The sequence below is a fragment of the Odocoileus virginianus genome, chromosome 18 (genome assembly GCF_023699985.2).
Source record: "Odocoileus virginianus isolate 20LAN1187 ecotype Illinois chromosome 18, Ovbor_1.2, whole genome shotgun sequence".
Taxonomy (NCBI): Eukaryota; Metazoa; Chordata; class Mammalia; order Artiodactyla; family Cervidae; genus Odocoileus; species Odocoileus virginianus.
This window is the reverse complement of record NC_069691.1, coordinates 18223045-18242665: the sequence shown is the minus strand read 5'-3', so window position 1 is coordinate 18242665 and position 19621 is coordinate 18223045. Positions and strand designations below refer to the sequence as shown.

Below are 19621 nucleotides of genomic sequence, written 5' to 3'. Positions count from 1 at the left end.
TATGAAAGTACCTGACCAGGTACAGCACCACCCAAGTGTTTTTTAAATGAAGGGGGGAAGTCCTGGTTTCCAACGCTTTGTTGTGGTTATCTGCCAAACCGGAATGGCATCTTCTCTGGTGAGATGAGGGAATTCACTTCTATAATCCTGGCTGCAAATAGGAGTATAGCCTGAACCTAAGAGGAGTAACTACTCTCCTTTACTGAGTACTTTCTCTACATCAGGTACCATGCTAAGCACTTTGCTTACTTTCCACACTGTAGATTGTTTCATTTTTACTTTGTTTTTAATGAGATTCTCCATTATATAATCCCTGCTATCTTGGACTCGTGGGCAGATAACTTGGACAATAGCATACAAAGAGCATCCTCTTACACAGAGTAGGCACTCAGTAAGAATCTGTTGAAGAAACCAATGGATGGAGGAACTGAATTAACTCTCTTCTTGAACAATCAATTCTGTCTTTCTGAATGCGGCCTCAAAGCTTTGCCATTCATATTTCTCAAGCAGCGTCATGTTTAACTGAAACCTTGATCCATGCACTAGTAAGTAGCTTTTTTATCAAGTTTCTATTTTTAGAGATCCTCTTTTCATAGGCAGAAATGACATAAACCAAGATCATCTCCTTAGTTTATTTTTTTCTAGAGTCCTTAGCATGCTACATTAACCTGACAAAGCTTAATCTTGTGTTCATTTCACAATATATTTCATGCAGTTCACAGCTGTGATTGGGTTTACATTGACATTACACATGTTTTGATTCAGCCATGTGAAAAGAATAATTCTTAATGGAGTCTGTCTCTGAAAACTGTCCAAGCTTAAATAAGCATGTGAGCAGTTCACTCAATATTAAGTGCAGTCTCTCTTGAAAATGCAAGAAGGATTTTTAGCATAGGAATATGAGGCCCCCGTTTATAGTCCGTCTGCAACCAACCCACGTCTTTAGGTTTCATTATCCTGAGGAATCCTCTTTTACAGAATTGCTTTCAAGTACACTACGTTACTGAAGATTCCAGGCTGAGTCTAGGGGTGGGGCCGACCTTCGGCTCTATGTCCCCACATACATCTTCCAGGGGCCCAGGGCTTTCCCCAGACCATTCTCAGCATCAGACTCTCTTTGACAACCAACATTCAGCACTAAAGCCACAGAGCAAAGCTATTTGGCATTTTCCAGTGAAGTGCAAGAAATTAAATAAGTTATGTGCTTTATCGCTAAGGTCTAGAATCAAGCAGGGTCACTCTGTCACACGGCAGGAGAAGGTGTGCACGGGTCGTGGCCTCTCCGCAGGGGAGGGGCGCAGGGTTCCAACGCGCAGAGGACGTCACCTGGTCACCCCCCCCGGGCGGCGCCTTAAGATGACGTGTTGAGTACGCGCGAGTCCGAGGAGTCAGACCTCTCGTCATAGTCGTCCTCGGTGTAAATGGGCTGCTTTGCCACCATGGGACACCCGTCATCGGGGAGAGCGATCCGAGGGTCTTCGGGGGCGCGGGCGGGCAGGACGGGCGAGCTCCTGAAGACGCTGGTGGAGTTGGTGGGGAAGGGGCTGACGTACTGGGACCGCAGCTGGTACTGCTGCTGCAGCGTCATGGTGTTCCACAGGGTCACGTCGTTGGGCAAAAAGGGGCTCGACTGGTTTCTGGCCAGAGTATTCCTCAGCATCAGAGGGTACCGGGGCGGCTGGGGAAACGGGTGCTGCAGGGGCACGGCCAGGGGGTTGGGGACCACGTTGGTGGAGTCGGCAGAAAACCTCAGCGTGTCGGGGACTCTGAAGGCCGACCCCACGGACCACTTGGACGAGGAGAGGGGGTAGGAGCTCAAGGTGTGCTCGAAGAGGTGCCCGTTGGAGGGCAGCACCAGGCCCTCGGGCTCCCCGGCAGAAGTCCGCTCGGCGGCCGAGGAGGACGAGCGGCTGGAGAGCAGGACCTCCACAGCGCTCACCAGGTCACCCCCACAGCCCTTGAGGATCAACTCCAGCACCGCGGGCTTCTGGTGGGGGAATATCTTTTTCAACACTTCTAGGGGCGGTCTGTTGGCTTTCAAGCTGAAGGGCAGAGACACGGTCCCCGAGGGGCCCTCAATCAGGAGGTGGCTCTGCTCCCCGGGGTACTTGGGGCTGTCGGGCCGGCTCTCTGAGCTGGCCCCGTTCTTCTGGACCGTGAACCCCCCTTCGTCCACTGACACGATCTCGGGGCTCTCAGGTGTGAAGCAGCCCTTACTTTTGGCCACGTCTGGGGAGCTCCTCTGGTCTGTGTCTTTGTCGCTGAAAGTCTCAGCATTGTCAGCGGTGCTGCCGTCCCCAAGTCGTTCTTCTGTCAAATCTGAAAAGCAGAGAACAGCTGGTTGAATCCTCTCCTGGTGTGCAAAGAACACGTGCTCAGGAGAGGGCCCTACCTGCCCTTTTTGCAAGGGGAACTGCTTCTCTGTGGGGTATAACATACTGCAAGCTGGAATATTACCCAAACTAGCAAATGGCAAAAAATGAACAAACCCTGTAAGTAAGGATCTAGACACCAGAGTGATTTCTCAGAATGGGCTGTGCAGGAAAGCTTGCCTTCAACACAAGACAGTGAGGAAAGAACCACAACCAAAAACAATGTGGCTATCTAGCAGTAACAGTCTAAATGCGGATCAGACTGGGGATAAACACCATCCAGAGACGAACAGAAAAATGAACTTGGGCTTGTTTTCTAGCTCCTCTTCTCCAAATAAGGGGGCTAGCGCCACCAAAGGACATCAACAGCTGCAATAGCTGATGCATGACCCACACACCCAAGGGAAATTTTAATATTTTAAAACCATATCCCTAGGCAAATTCTGTGTTATATGTGAACACACACACACATATATATGTGTTGTATGTTATAAGTCATCGGTATGTTTCATCAGGACAGCAGAATAACAAGTCAATATGATTACCAGAGTGAAAGAAGCCTCCATACATGGAAACCTTTCTTAAAAGGCCACTTGAGATCCCAGAAGACTTGGTTGCCTATAACCCGCACCAGCTGTGAAACCTGGTGTGGGACAGGATGCAGAGGGAGAAACAGATGCCTGGAGAAGGCTTATGAAACTGCGGGGAGGAAGACCTACCAACAACAGTGCGTCCATAACTCCAGGACCTGCAGTGCAAGAAGACCCACCAATGAAACTGTGTGTCCATAACTCCAGGACCTGGGGTGTAAGAAGTGTACAGGATGGACTTCAAGATACCTTCCTGAACTATATTTAAAAAAAAAAAAGAGAGAAACAAAGCTTCCCAAATAAAGCAGAGCTTTGCTGTGAAGTAAACCAGTTGTAAATTTAACATTTTGGTATAAGACATCGCTCACCCCCTGACGAGGGCTAGTATGACTGTGCTAAAGAGGCAGAAAGGAAGGAAGAAGTAAGAAAGACTGGTTTGGTTGCAGAAGTAAGTTCTAAGAGACCTTTAGAATAAAGAAGCATATTCTTTATTAAGTTACATACAAGTGGATTTTTTATCTTTCTTAAAACACATACTGGCTGTGTCTACTCAGAGCCAATGTAACTGATCTGAAGATGGAAATTATTAATGACCCAATTGTCAGGTTGTAAACAACCGGTTGGCCTGTGCTTTCCACTGCCCCTGCCTGAATAGCCTAATTGTCGCCTCCTCTCTGGGCACACCTGATGATGTGTAGAGAGCCAGCTGGTGAAATTTCATCAAAGCAGCATCTAAAATCCATCTCCTCCTATTTGTTGTTGTTTATTTTAAAAGCCTTAAACAAAGACCCTTTTGTGAGCTTTTTTCTAATATGAGATGTACCTTAATTATAATTGAAAGACAAAACTTCGATTCTTTACAAACCAATAAATATGTCCTAAGCATAAATAAATACTTCAAAAAAAATATCCTTAAACTATATCGGTGAAACTTTCAACTGTAAATCTGATACAAATTCATACCTATCCCAAATTTGCATTTAAACTGCTTCTTTTTCCAATACAAAATATCAGGTGTCAGTGTGGGGACCATCTTCAGTCAACAGGAATGAAGCCATTTTTGCTTTCTGTAACAATTCTGGGATATGCACAAGAGACCTTTTTGCAAGAGAAATATGACATATCCTCTTCAGCAGAATCCTAGGATTGGTGACCCAATTTTCATCTCCTGGGTTAATGTGGTAGTTGTCTTTGATCCCATGGAGAAAAACAGCAACAGAAAAGCTTCCACAGGTTCATATCGTAAGCAGGTAGACCTGTCTAAAATTTCCTGACCCATGACCCTATACCTACCTCTTGGTGTTACTCTATCATTAAACACTTGACAATGAGCAGACAGTGACAGTATGTTAACTCAGCACTGAACTCGGTGCACAATTGGATCTTGGCCTCTGCTCACTGGAGCTTAGGAAAACAAGTCAAATACTCTCCCAAGGGAAATATGGACATAAAGTAAGGCTTTAAACACTGTGCTTCTCTAAACAGTTTTCTTATTTAACTTTCATTATCTATTATTATCAGCATCAAGTACTTTTATCACTGTACCCTGCAAGACACCGAGGGAAGAAAACATCGGCAGATATAAGACTGGCCCCTAACTTGTGGAATTTATTACCAAGTTGGGGAGCTGAGATGCATGTGTGGGGAGAAAGCAAACACAGCCAGGGAAAAATTGCTAAGTGGCAAATATGCACACACAGAACATAAATGTTCACAGCAGCATTATCCACAAGAGACAAAGGTTGGAAGAAACCCAGCATCCATCAATGATGGATGAACAGATAAACAAAATGTGGTCTATGGATACAATCAAATATTATTCAGCTTCAAAAAGGAATGAAATTCTCACATATGCTACAATATGGATGAATCACGAATATATGCTAAGTAAAATAAGGCAGACACAAAAGGAAAACCGTTCTATGATACCATTTATGTAACATACCTAGAACAGGCAAACTCATAGGGACAGAAAGGAAAATAGTATTGTCAGGGACTGGAGGAGGAAGTAACAGAGATATATTGTCTAAATGGTATTGAGTTTCAGTTAGGGATGATAAAAAGTTCCAAAAATGTAAAGTTGTGAGGGCTGCACAACATTATGAATGTGTTTAATGTCACTATATTGCATCCCTAAAATGGGTTAAAATAGTAAAATTTATGTTATCTGTATTTTACTACAATGAAAAAGTGAAAGAAATATGATGCACAGCATTACAGCAATATAAGGGATGGTGGGATTGTTTTAAAGCAAGAAACAGCTGGCTCTTCTAGAAAAGAAAGGGTAACAACAAATTTTTTTAAAAAGCTCTAATTTTGATATTTCAATATTTTCAAAAGCATACTTTCAAAAGCAGTGTGTGAACCTAACTTCCCATTTTAAAAGGTAATTTTCCCCCCACCGTGGATCAGTTGCAGACACTAAAGACATTTGGGAAAATGTCTCTCGGTCTATCATCAAGTTCATTCTTCCACAGAATGCTTCAGACTACAGAAGAAGTGACTCAACGGGCAAGTTTACCCAAAGGAGAACTAAGGAATAATGTTCTGGCTAATCTGCCATATCTGCCATTAAGAAAATGTAGTAGTTTTTTCAAGACGGTAAAGGATGTACTATTCCAAACAACTGGATACTGGATGGCAGGATTATAAATCAGACAATACAAAATTTTATTTCTGAACCTATTTTCCTGATCTGCAGAACAGGCCACAGTAGAATCACCTCTGGTCGGCAGCTTGTCCACCAGTCATGAGCCACTGGGCGGCATAAAGTCTCTTCTGCGTTTTCTTGTGCCACCTTTTGTACCTGCCACTGTGACATCCCCAGTGCAGCAAGCGCTTGTGGTCACTTCTCAGAGAGTGATGTTGGATTGTACTGATTTGTCCACACTCTCTCTCTGCAGATTTCTGGGCTGATCTGCCTCTCTAAGGGTTGTGCAGGCTATGGCCAAAAAGTGAGAAAATCTAACATGAAGTCACAGGAATCAAATTTACAAATTCAGAACATTCCAACCAACCAAGTTCAGCCCAGTTTACACCATATCCAGTGGGAAGATAGAAGCTGTTGAAGGAAGCAGTGAGTGGAACACACCTATGCCCTCCACACACCTGAGCACCATGTAAAGTCCTGCTAAGAGGCACTGGGTAAACAATCCCAGTCAACATCCAGGGATGCTGGGGTTTCAAAACTGGGCAAGGGAAGACTAGGCTCTCACCTTATACCAAGAATAATCCTTACCCAGCAATAATGCCTCCAGGGCAGAATATATGATCCCTGCAAATTCATGGTATCAAGTGTTGGTGGTATTGTTATACCTAAACTACAAGTATTATATATTATTCTGTCATAAATACAGACTTTCACAAGTAATTATAGAGGGTGAATCTTGGGCCCAGTGATAAAGTGTAATTTAATAACAGGTGTTTCTTTATATCTCTAGATTTTTTTTTTCCAAATGAACTTTATAAAATGCTCCTGTTGGTTTAAAATACAAAGACTTTTCAAGATATAGAAATGTGAAACTGCCAAGTAGCAAAATGAAAAATGAAATGCTCTCCAAATGTTTTAACCTCTTTCTTCTTGAAACTGACACCCTAATTCCTAGAACATTAAAGAGTAAGAATATATTTCAATTGATAATATTTTTACTCCTAATATACAGGCGCCAAAAACTGCTAGACTAAAAGTAGAAAGAAATCACTCATCTGCTATTGCAAACCGGTTATTGAAAGTGATACAATTTGCTATTTCTAAAGCTAAACATCTAGACATTTAAAAATCTTCTAGATGTTCACACTTCAATTTCATATTTTTCATGATGCAGAAACACTCACAGCTATCCCTGAAATAAGCTCTTCACAAGGGTAAAGATGTTTTTTGAAAGTAGATACTCAATTAAGAAGGAAATTTTTTCTCTGGAAAACAGTGCTACCAACTTCAACCAACTTCCAAAATATATCTGTGCCATAAGAAGCTACAAGACTTTAAGGACAGAAAATGAACACTGACACAAAAATGACTTCCAATCTAAAATTACAGTTTGCAAATTTTAACTTTCTTTAGTGGATTTTTTTTCAAATGAAAATGCAGCTTTAAAAAAAAAAAACCCATGTATTTATTTCAGAGATTTTGAGAAAATCTACCACACATACTACGAAACAGACACTGTGCTCAAGACACAGAAAAAGGAAAAACCCTCCTCACTGAGATGTAGGGGGTTTTAACCCATTCTATCCAATGATATCTACAAAAACAAAATACAGCATCCATTCAAAATTAAAAACAAAAGCACTGGCATAGGGAGTGTTGCTTGCCAGTGCAAAAGTCACTGGATTTAATTTTTTTTCTGTTTGAAATCATGTCACACATTTTGAAACATGGGATTGTGACATCCTCATCTGTTCACTTGAGCTTTGAGGAACACACCTCTAAATAACTGTTTACTGATGGGTTGTTTTCAAAGCACACATATCTCACAACAATGGCAGGGAAGAAGTCCTGGCTGGATGGGGCTTTCAAAAAAGACCACTGCCCAATCAGAAGTCAAACAGGAGACACGCTTTTTACATTTTCTGTTACCTTGCACTAGAAGTGCTTAACCATAAAAAACCCAATGGATAAAAAGCCTAGCATACAGCAGGGGATGAATGTCAGTCTAAAATCTTTCCTCTTCTTCCTGAGGTGGGGGGAAAACCTATGAAAAGTAAATAGCCATGCTTTTTAAAATCATTGACAACACTGACTTAATAACATAGAAGAAATCAAGATGATTCCTGGGGACCAATACTCTGGCAGACATTGATATAGAAAGGGCTGGACTTAAGGAAGGATGGTTTGCAACTGTGGACTTTGTAAATGCTGCAAAAACTTAGTTCTGACCTCTTTCTTGACTCTGAAAGGAATATTTTTCAAGAAGCAGGAGGGAAATTATCTATAAATATACAAGTATGTTTGGTACTTATAAAAATGCAGCTAGCTACTCATTTAGTTGTCTATTTAACAAGTTTTAAATCTTTGACCATGTGCCCTTGCACTGTGCTAGGTGATTATACAGAGATGATCAAAGCGTTTACCTTGTGACCACTGAGAGGCTTACTGTTTACTAATGAACATTTTGCAAAATTTCCAAGTTACCTATGCAATGAGTCATATTTACACTGAAACACAGCAGGTAACCCAAAGGCCAGCAGCTGGGCAGACTGCTGTATTCATGGGAGGGACTGTTGTTGTAAACAGTCATGTAATAGCTACAAGTGGAACATACACTGAACTAAAACAAGTAATAATTACAGGGTGGTGGGGCAGAACACTGATCTCAGCTTTGTAAAATTTATGTCTGCCTAGTCGCTGGCATCAAAAGAGATTAGAGATGTGTGATTTGAATGTTAAGTTTTCCATAATATTGTTATTCAGTAGTTAATTGTGCTGATTTTCTTACAGTTATTTAACTGTATAAGATATAAAAAATTAAAAATAAAGCCTGCCTAGTTATGGTTTAGTTTCCCCTCAGTTTCTTCAGAGGACAGTGCTTTGCAGGGCTCAAACAGAGGGTGACTCCCTAAAGCCACATGGGACTCTTGGACGCTGTGTGACATGACCCCAAGGTGATGGGCCCGCAGTGGCCAGCGTTCCACTACTCGGGCCTCAACCCCTTCCAGGAGCGTCCATGCAAACCCCAATGCAAGGCCCAACCTGCCATCAGAGCCATACGCCAGGAGACACGGTCCAGGACCTGCGTGACCAAGGCTGAGGGGCTGCGACAGGTTCAAAAGCCAATGGAAGGAGAAAAGGAAGCGAGAAAGGGGAGGCAGGCAGGCAAGCAGGTTTTCACTGGATTCTGTGCAACATTTCCCAGAAAGGGGCTCGGAGTCCTCCAGGCACGTTGATTTATGAAGACTTACTCCCTTTCCCTCTGTAAAGCTGTTAGCTGAAAGTGCTGACTGGCTGCAGTGAAGAATTTCTCATCAATGCTCTTTGATTGTATTTTGCAAACAAAATGCCTGTTGCTTGGTAACATTTCACTTGAGCCTGACCTTCCCCGAAAGCTATTGCTATCAGATTCGATTTACACTGTCCTCCTGTGATTACTGTAATCTTTTAAACTCGGGAGTTCATCCATCAGGGAAAAGAAAAGTTGGTTGTGTAAGTCGAGAACAGGACTATCCGCCAGATTTATAACCCAGAGGGGTGTGCTGTGTGGGGGGAGAGGCTCTGTCCTGGAAGGCAGGGAAACTCTGGTTCTGAGATGTGGAAATGCCCCCGGGGTCCCTCCTCCCGGTGCTCTGACCCACAAGATGGACACCAGCGCCTCTCTGAGCCTCTGGGGGGCAGTTTGGGCTCCCCGGGAAGAAAGGGGCCGGGAGACGAGCCAGAGCTACGCCCACCCCGAGGGCCCCCCGGGGGGCAATGGGGCTTGGTCCGCCTCCCAGGCTGGAGCTGCCAGATAAAATCGTCCGCAGGATGCCCAGTGGAATCTGCACTTAGGAAAAACAACAAAGAATGTTTTAGTAGAAGTTTGCCCTGTGCAGTATTTGACGTCCTATTTTTGTGTGTGTTTCTTTGTAGGCTTTTTGCTAAATCTGGCACTCTACGGAAGCAGGGAGGCGGCAGGGAGGGAGCGGGGAGCGGGAGAGCCGAGAGGCGAGGCGAAGCTGAGTCGGGAGGGCCAGGCGGCCGCTGGTGAGCCCTGCCAGCGGGGCTGAAAGGAGCTGGGGAAGGAGGCAGCCTCGGCTGCGGTGCCCCGGACAGGGACAAGGTCCGAGGGGGAGAGGTCCAGGGCAGCCACAGGCACGCGGCTGCCACGGCCCGAGGGGGCTGCCGTCTGTCCCAGCGCCAGCCCCGGGGTCCCCCACCAGTCACCCGCACGTGCCGAGCTCAGCGCACCGGCGGGAGAGACCGGAGCTGAGAGCTGCCCCGAGCAGCCACGGGTCAGGCTCGGAAGAGACCAATCAGCCTCGCGTCTTCCTTTTCCTTTGGTTGGTTTTTATTACTTAAAACAAAACCCCTCGCCCCAAATCAAAACATATGAAGTAACCAGACCCTGTTTTAAGTTCGTAGGTACGCTTCATGAAAGACTGTGAGGTCTCCCACCACTTCTGTGCTTCCAGTCCCTGGTCACTGAGAATTTCCCACCCTGGCCTCTGCCCACACTCAGGATCCATGCAGGTGTGTTTGTGTGTCTTTTTTTTTTTTTAATTAAAAGTAAAATTTAAAATTAGGAAGCTGACAAGACAGGACCTAATCAAGTTGGGACTGAAAAGCCGAGAGTAAGCTCCAAGATGTGAGGAAGTGCTGGCCAGGAGGTAAGATAAAATAAAGGCACTTTTCTGAAATCTCCCAACTTCCCTCCCTACAGGTCTCTTGTTCCACTTCTTTTCAGGAGAAATAAACAGGAAAGAAGACCCTACTTTCTTAACCCTGCTCTTTCACTCCTAATCAAATGTGATGCTTTCGATTTCTTTACCTTCAAGAAATTTTAAAATTTGCTCACACATTTCTTTCGATGGCAGATGTAAACCTAGCATGAGTCAATAGTCACAGACCTGTCCTCTCTCAGCCCAAGGAGACCCAGGACACTCTTCAGGAAGAAGAGGAGAACGCGGGGGGGAGGGAGCCACACACAGGAATGTAACTTTAGCTTCCCACCTTGGTCGTGACCCTTAACTTTCCTGAGCTCTGGAGCCCAGTCCAGAGAGGCAGGCTTGGCTGGTTGAAGCTGCTGACTCAGATACACTAAGAGCTGAAAGATGTTCAAGCTTCCCAAGATATTTTCATGACGGGAAGGAGGAGGGGAGTGAGAAGGACGAAGAGGGAATGGGAGAGAAACGAATCAACAGGATAGATTTAAAGAAGCTTAGACTAGAATTTTAGGTTCCATCAAAATCTACTAACTCCAGGTCAGCTGTAGATGACAGTCAAGCAGCAGGGGAAATGTACTCTCAAAAAGGAAAAAAAAAAAAAAGGTCTAATCCATTGCTAAAAGTAATAATCTGAGAATATGAAATTTCTTCTTAAAACCACTGCCACTTTTAAAAGGATGTTAAACATGATACACCATTAGATAATATAATTCCTGTTCCTTTAAAGAATCTGAAGCATAATTTGGGAAATAAATTTCTTCCAGCTACAAAGCTGGGTTTTGGTATTAATGTTGCTCGCAGTACAAGGTGTTTTTTCTCCAGCAGTTGCCCAACAAACATTCCCTTCTCCAGGGCATGAGCTTTTTTCTTAAGGATCTCTGGAGAGGGGGAAAGATACCGTGTGTTTCTGCACCTGCATTTGTAGCCAATAAAAAAAGCCAATGTCTCCACAGCTGTGTACTTGAACAAAATCTCCATAATCCCACAGAAACAAATCTCTATAAATCACCAGCAGATATTCATAGGATCCTAATGGTCTGCGGGGACTTCTCTGGTAACTCAGCAGTAAAGAATCCACCTGCATGCAGTGCAGGAAACATGGGTCAGATCCCTGGGTCCGGAAGATCCCCTGGAGAAGGAAACGGCGACCCACTCCAGTATTCTTGCCTGGAAAATTCCATGGACAGAGGAGTCTGGCAGGCTACAGTCCATGGGATCACAAGAGTCAGACAGGACTTAGTGGCTAAACCACCACCACCCACCAGTGGTCTGTGAACTTACTGTACATGTGGGCCTATGATTCAAATAGTGCTTCACTTCCCTAAGTGTGAGCTACTTGCCCAGGACCACATCTAACAGGCTTCTCAATGTGCATGCTATGTTACATACAAATACCTCCAAAAAACAACTGCAAAAAAATACGTACAGCAACCAGTAGTCCCATCCAGGCAGTTTTCCCTAATTTAAATCCCAAACGGGCTTTCTCTGTATAAAGCATCGCATAGAACTGATGCACTTGTACACCTGCCTTCCTAATGGAAAACAACTATCTAGTCCTTTCCTGCCCTCTCTCATCATCATCAGATTGGTGACTGGCTTTTTTGTTGGTGTTAAATGGAACTATGCGATCGAACCAACTGAAAGAAAACAAAAGTGACATAAATAATATGTGCAAGGTACACAGCAGGACCAGCTGGAGACTGAGCTGCTGGGCCCTGACAGTCTAGTCCACCAAAGTCATCACTCCAACCTCTTGTGTCAAATCCTATTTTCCTTTGCAATTACATGTTTTCGGTTTGAAAGGCTCAGGCTCTCCTGGAACACTTGGTTCCCGGTGAAAGAGAGGGAGTGCAAAAAACCCAGGCTTGTACCTTTCTCCAGCTGCAGCTGCTGCTCCGCCTTCCTGCCTGTCCTCACTCCCCACCTCTCAGGGCTGTTTTCGGTTTGGAAGCTTTAGAAAAGGTGAACTTTGGCCATCCCAGAGAACAGGTGTGAAGAGCACAGGGTGTGAAAACAACCCCCTCTGGGACAGGGACCCCAGAACCCAATGCACTATTATGGGGGTGCTGCCTGCACTATCACAAATGCTGCCTGAGTGTTGGGGGAAATAGAGCCGGAGGAACTGGAAATGGGAAGGTTCAGAAAAGTCACTGGCATGGATCAGCTTTGAGAACTGAGACAAAACTCACCTAGTCACCTGCCCTAATTTAACAGAAAAACAAAAAGAAGCTTCTCTCCCCTCTCCTGTGACTCCCCTACGGCAAACCTATAAAACATGGAGAGATCACACTGACAAGAGTCACCTGGAAGTGAGCAGACATACTCAGAAAAAGGCTTATATCCTACCTCGGATTAAACAGTCACAAAATCCACGTTCAGTGAACCCACTTCTGTCCTTGAAACACCCAGTTCTGCTCTTCACATGAGATGTTCTCAGAGGTCGGGTGTGCAGAGCCTACCTGAGGAGCAGGGCAGCAGAACTGAGCCTGCAGGGCCGCCTGCCAGCTCATCCCCAAAACGGCATGTCCCCGGCTCCACCCAGCAGTCCAGCGCTCCAGAAAGCCTCTCTCCAGAAACCAGAAGTATTGCATTGGGGTGGGAGGGGCGCAATTAGGGGTAGGCAGAAGCTCTCCCATTAGTTCCACCCACAGAGCGGCTTTGGTCCTTCCAGAGCCTTCCACTTCTGAGTCCCAGCATACCTCTCAACCCTCTCCCTGAGAAGATGGGGATTCTTTCCTGTGCACGTCTGCCCCAGAGAAAGGGAAACACCAAACACCTGTCCACTGAATTCCAAGAGGTTAAAACCCAAAAGAGCGCTTGGGCTGGGCAGGACAGTCGCAAGCTAGTAAGTCTCCAGGAGGAAAGGCTCCAGTGGGGTGTGCAAGGTTTTGGTGGCCTGAAGGAGAGAATCGGATAGAAAGGTGGGTAGGGGGATCTATGCAGCTCGAGGACTCAGGGGAGACCCCTGCTCTCTAGAACACAGCAGAGAAAGAGGGGGAGGAAGAGAGGAGGCGGCCCAGGCCCCCCGAGAACTGGCGAAAGGGCTCTCCAGGCAAGGCCTTCCTCACTGTAGGTCAGGTTTTGTCTTTCTTGAAAAGCACAGACTGCAAAGGTCTGCCTGCGAAATGGTGTTACAGGACCTGAACTTCTGCAAAAGGAATTGGCTGGCTCTGGGTGCACCAGATTGAGTCCCCGCTAAAAGTTTTGGGAGTCTTTCTAGTCCCTTTCTACTATCGCTTCTAAACAGGGTTTCCTTCAACAAACTGCAAACGGCTGGAGGCCACAGCAGACTACTAGAAAGGCTTCAGGTTCGCTCCAGTTACCGGTGCCGAGAAAGAGAAAATCGCCCAGAGGAGGCCAAACCGTGGGCCTGGGCTCCTTCTCTGCCCTTCCAGATGCGAGGCCTCTCAAGCCCACAGTCGGAAAGCCTGGCGGTGTGTGCGCCCGCGTGGATTTTAATCTGGTCCTGTTTCGACCTCTTTATCCACCTGTCCCCTTAAACTTAGAGAAGGCACTTGGCGAGCCCGAGGCGCCTTTCCCGAGGGCACCTGGGTTCTACCTCCTACCTCGCCGGGTCCACACTGAACGCCGCTTCTGACAGGGAGTAAGGACCGGCTTGGCTGGAGTTGGGGGCGAAGGCCGCGCCCAGCCCACTCCCGCCACACTCGCCTTCGGGCCTACCGGCCAAAGCCTCCAGAGCTGCTTCCAAGTGTTTCCGCCCAGGCGCCAGCACGGCCCGGCCCCGCCGCGACTCTTACCTGGCTTGGCGAGCGGCGCCTGCAGCGCCCCGGGCGGGGGCTCGGAGGCCCAGCGCAGCGCGGCGGCCGCAGCCAGCTCGGCAGCTGGGCGCGACGGCGGCTGAGACGGCTGCGAGGTCGGCGGAGGCTGCGGGGCGGCGGCCGCGTCTCCCGGCGGCGGGGGTCCCGGCAGGGCGCGCAGCGAGTCGGGGATGAGGCTCTCGAGGCTCTCGTTGGCCTGCTGCCTGCGCAGCGCCACCTGCGCCGCCATGACCCGCTGCCGCTCGATGATGAGGATGCACTTCTCGCAGGTGCAGTCTTTGAAGCGGCAGTAGCGCTTGTGGCCCTTGAGCCAGGACAGCACGCCGTGGTTGCGGCAGCGCGCGCACTTCGGCGTGCGCTGCAGGGGCGCCCGCGGCGGCTGCGACACCGGGCCGCCCATGTACAGGTAGGGGGAGCCGTAGCCGTTCATGCCCCGGGCCCCCGACAGAGCTGGCAAGCTGGTGGCGGGAGCCGGTACGGGGCCGCTGGACGGCGGGGCCGAGAGGCCCTCTCCAAAGTGGCCTCCGGGCGGCGCAGTCCTCGGCCCCGCAGTCCAGGCGGCCTCGAGCGCTTCGGAGTGGCTGGAGGGGCCGCGGCCGTCTTTACGGCTCCCGGCGGTTCTTCCCCAATCCCGAGTCGGCCGAGTCTCCGCCCGCCGCTCCTTTGGCCGGCACGTCCTCCCCGGCCGAGGCGCGGCGGCGGTGCCGGGAGCCGGCGAGAGCTCTAGCTAAGGTCTGAGGCGGCTCGTCTGCGGCTCCCGCGCGCACAGCGGCCGGCACGTCCTCCGCCGCCCTCCCCCTCCTCCCTCCCCCGCCACCCCCACCTTCGGGGTCCGGGCCTCCTGGCACTCTCCACCCCACTCCACTCCACGCCTCCTTCCTTTCTGCCCGCGCCCCTCGAGTCCCTTGCTTCGCTCTCCTTGCTACCTGCCGCCGGGCCACTCTCACGGGGGCGCTCACGGCCCCCTCCTCCAGGCTCCCCGCGCCTCCCCTGCCTGCACCGGAGGGACTGCAGCACTCGGGACGCGGCAGCGCCCGAGGGGCGGGGAAGGGAGGACCGGCGCGGAGGAGAGCCAGGGTGCCTCTGGGTGAGGCGGGTGGCAGCTCCCCTTCAACTCTCTTCCCCCCTCCCTCCAGGCCCGGTTTGGCGGCACTCGGCCCAAGGCGGCTTTCATTCCCACACTGGGCCACAGACACACGGCTCGGGGAGAACCGGAACCTATCTGAGCGCTGCGGGTGCACTAGGGTCCCGGCGCGAGAAGAGGTTTTAAGTTGGGGGGAGCCAGGCCCTGCGGCCACAGGCTGGAGGAGTTGGGGGTAGGGCATTGGAACTGGTTCGAGAAATGGGGGCTTTCTTGATTTCTTTTTGCAACATTTTTTTTTCCTTTTGCCTCTGCAGAAGAAAATGCTTTTGAAAACGTTTTGGTCCAAAGACGACGACCCGTTTTGCAGGCTCCTCCCTCTGTGGCGCAGTTTACTTTTCTACACCTCCACGTTGGAATAAAAAATAAAGTCTCTGTCCTGAAAAGCCGGCAAGTGCTCTTTTGGAGTTTGTGTTTAAGCACTGGGTCTAAACTTTCAGAGCGCAACTGGAGGGGCCACGCTAGCGCCCCCAAAGTTACCGCAAATGATCTGCCCTCTACCCAACGGCCTTTGAGAGATCAAACGGAGGTCTCGCATCACCCCATTCAAATGCCCACGGACTCAGCAATCTAGTTTTGAATGAGGGATGGGCCATCCCCCACCCCAGTGTCTTTTGGGTACGGGTGGGAGAGGACCTTTGCACAAGATGACAGCATAAAACTTTGTTTAAAGTGATACTTGTGTGTATGGGTTTGGCCTACAGCAGAATACCTCCACAAATGCACAGAGATGCTCCCCTGATGCGAGAAAACAACAATAAAAAGCAGTGGTTCCTGCGGCTCAGGGTAGCACAATGGCTCAGGGCGAAGAGGGGAGATAGCAATCCTGGAGCCGTCAGTTGGCAGGCTTCAGAGAGCGCACCCTTAATTCATCTCTTGGCGGTCTGCACGAATCCAATGCGAATCCGGAGCGTACACCAGTCAGCTAAAACGGTCAACTGGTCGGCGCCTCTCAGCTTTACTCTGCACTGCTCTGGAAGCAAACAAGCAACCCGAAAACGTCCGTGTGTGTGTGCTGTGAATTCAAGTATCACCAGGCGTTCCAGCAGCCAACCCTCCGCCTAAAAGGGCGATTCTGGGAGGGAGTAGGTTAAAAAGCGAACCTGATTGTGTACCTTTCCCTTGAGGCCCTTGGCCGCCCCCCACCCTCCCCATTTCAGACCTGTGGATCTTGTGGGGCGCAGAAAGGAACCCCCAGCAAGAGACTGCTAACCTTGGGAGGCTTGCCTCCAAAACTGCTTAGAGCACAGACCCCTTAGTCTTACTCCTAACCCCCACCACGTCATTAATGTCTCCTCCCAGACTTCCAGAAAACACGCCTTAAGGCTCTAGAACTGGGAGGAACTTCCAGAAATTCTCAGGACTGGAGGCCTGGGTTGGCCGCAGTGCCGCGGCCCAGAGGCTCAGAAGTGGGGAGTTCACGGCGAGAGACACACAGAAGGCCTAGAATGACACTGAATCTGGGAGCTTTTGCACTGAAATCTCTAAATCTCTTAGGAATGCAGAGACCACAAACTTTTCAAAGCCAGATTTCTCCCAGATTTCCTTCAAATAAATTGTCAGCAAAACCAGGAGTATAAGAAACCTGAGAGTAACGATTTTTTTTTTAAAGGAAAGCATCAGAGCGCAACACCAGGTTTGGGGGACATTTCCACAAGGCGACCCACTCTCTCTCAGTCACCTAGTCACCCTACCCCTTTGCCACTCAAACAGTCTTGCATTATTTGGTCCCCGGGGCCCCGTTTCACTCCAGTGCACATCGGGGACTGAGACCTAAATACTCATTTGATATAGTGCAATAATCCTTTTCTCATATTTGATGGGAATGTTTTCCATATCCCAGTATTTGACAACATCTCCCTATAGGGACAGGTTTGTATTTATGTTGGTAAAATGTCCCCTGCCTCAAAGTCTATTGTAACCCAACACCTGACAACCCCGAGTCCCATTTCTGTTTGCAGAAAGGGTTTATTCAAGCACATAATGGGATCCCAGCAGAAAGCCTTTCAGAACAAGGGGCTATGGTAAACTTCACCACATGAACTCCGTTTCCAGGGCTATTAAGCTTTTAATTGGAAAATAGCAGAGGAAATTTCAAGGTGACTATAACGTGTTAGTAGTTAGTGTGGAGAAGAAAAGCCGGAGCGGGGATGAATGTAGAAAGCATATGGTCCGAATCACATTTAGGAGGAGCGGCCTGCCGCTTAGTAGAAGTAAGTCCCGGCGGCTTATATACTTATGGGAAAAATCATCAAAGAAATTGGAAAGGGAGCAGGGAGGGTTACAAGTGAGTGTAACCTCGCTAGACTGGATCCACTCAGTCCTGCTCTGGGTGGGTGTGGGTGTGCTCGCGCACGTGTTTAAACCACATTAACTGGGTAAAGCTGTGTGTGTGTGTGTGTGTGTGTGTGTGTGTGTGTGTGTGTGCGCGCGCGCGCGCGCGCATGTGTTCAAACCACAATTAACTGGGTAACGCTGTGATAGGTATTAAAGGGTCAAAGGCTGTAAGACAAGTGTGCATGTGTGGTTCTTTCTCTTGGCGCACACACAATCTCACGATGTGTGTGTATCTAAAAGTTAAGAAAGCAGGTGCCGGTGCTCAGAAACTGAAGATGTCCTGACGGGAAGCTGCCCCTCACCGCAAGGAACACTTAATCAAAAGGACAGTTTCATATTGTGCCGGATGTATAAATACATCAGGAAATTTTCTGCTTTGCTGGATTCTCATGGAGAGGGAGGTCAAGGTTCTTATACTGCTGTTTTAAACCTCGACCACGGTGACACTGAAGGCTGGCGCATTTGGAAAGCCTTTTTATGTTTTTATTTTTTTAGAAAGCCCTTTTAAAGCATGAAAACGAACTCCCTCTCCCCACGCGAGAATTTTTCAGCTCTCGCCCTGTCCATGCCTCTCAGCATCCCTCATTGGCCAGCTTCACATTGAAAGGGGGGAACAAATGTCCAGTGAGGCATTTGTTTCTAGAGGGGAAACCAGCAATCGACTTCTTGGGGTGACACTGATGCCCTGGTCTGCCACATTTGGGAGAGACTCCTATACACCCCATGGATCCCCGAAGTCACCCTCTGGGGCTCAAGACAGAGGGTAGAGACCGTGCGACCATCGAGTGATTGAACCTGCGCCTGACGGGCGGGGGACGCAGCTAAGCAGAAGGAAGATCCTGGACAGTCTCGTCCCACACCATTTTGGCATCAGGCTGCCTGAGGATCTCGGCGGCCGAAGCTTTTCGGAGCAAACGGGACCTAAAACGGCTTGCAACCCCGCCAGCCCCGTACAGACGAGGCTGCCTGGTCCTTCGTATTCTAGAACCCTGGAAACCCGCAACTGCTCACGCCAAGGTCGCGCCTGCCCCCACCATCTAAGGCGGCCGTAGGTAGGGGTGTCGCTCCCGCACTGCAGCATCTGAGGCGCGGCGACACCCGCCGAGTGCTCCCCCCGGGCCAAGGCCGCGGAGCCCGAAGGCGCCCGGAGCTCCTGGGCAGAGTCGCACACTCCTCGCCGGCAGCAGGAGGGCGCGTGGGGACCCGGGGGCGGTCAGATCCCTACACCGTTTTAGAAGAGGATCGCCTCAGCGGCCTGATGACCCTGTTTGCTTTCTGTGCCAAAGGAAAAGGAAAGCATGTACCCTCCGACATGAAACGAGAGCAGCCCGGACTTTAACACAGTTTTAAGACAATCTTTCCTCTGCGACTCCAAAAACCAAAAAGGGTGGAGGAAATAATTTTTTAAGTAAGTTAGAGGAAACTTAAGAAACAGGAGTTTCTTTTCCCCGGAGTATTTGCTTTCGGGGCGCTAGTGCAGTGCCCCAGGATAAGCCCCCTTTCCAGAACTCTCTGCCGACTCCTCTGCAGTCCCAGAAGAAAGCTCTGCTGGGTGAGGCGGAGAGAGGTGAGGACTTCAGCGTTGAAGTCCCTTCTCGATGGGAGCGGCACAATAATAAACAGGGAGAAACGGCCGGCGCTGCCCTCATGTCAGGGAAAGCTGGGTACGAACGCCAGGCACCGAGACCAGACCGTGAGAACAACCACGCTGCAAGGTCGAGGCGCGGTGCGGGAACCGAAAGGCACCCCACCCCAAGAACCTAGGCCCAGACTGGTTCACCTAGCCCCCACCAAAGCCTCCAGGGCGGGGCGACTTCCGGAGCACGCGGGCCCCACCCACCTAACGCCCCGCCCACTCTCCCGGAACCCTCTCGCGCCGTCTGGGCCGCAGCTTTCAACTGCTGCAAAGTTTGCAGGCCGTTTGGCCAGGAGTAGGGGAAGGCACTTAACGAACACTTGACTGAGTGAAGGCCTCGCTTTTCCCGGGGCGGGCGGGGAAGGAGTCTTTAAAAGACGAGAATAAGATTCATTGGCGACTGAGCT

At 48.9% G+C, this 19621-nt stretch overlaps 1 protein-coding gene across 1 annotated transcript; it reads right to left on the bottom strand.

Annotated features, from left to right (window-relative positions):
- Positions 1 to 656: 656 nt before the first annotated feature.
- DMRT3 (doublesex and mab-3 related transcription factor 3) lies at positions 657 to 14530 on the bottom strand. The gene is made up of 2 exons (XM_020894755.2): positions 14080 to 14530; positions 657 to 2319 (listed from the first exon to the last, which is right to left on the bottom strand). Exons 1-2 carry the CDS (start codon positions 14528 to 14530, stop codon positions 1352 to 1354), a joined length of 1419 nt encoding a protein of 472 aa, XP_020750414.2. The 3' UTR covers positions 657 to 1351.
- Between the last annotated feature and the right edge of the window lie 5091 nt (positions 14531 to 19621).

Bases quoted from the DNA above. Each gene is read 5' to 3' on its own strand.
- DMRT3 (XM_020894755.2), bottom strand. From the start codon at position 14,530: ATGAACGGCTACGGCTCCCCCTACCTGTACATGGGCGGCCCGGTGTCG. The intron at 2,320-14,079 runs GTAAGAGTCGCG...TCTGCTTTTCAG, and splicing joins GGCGCCGCTCGCCAAGCCAG to ATTTGACAGAAGAACGACTT.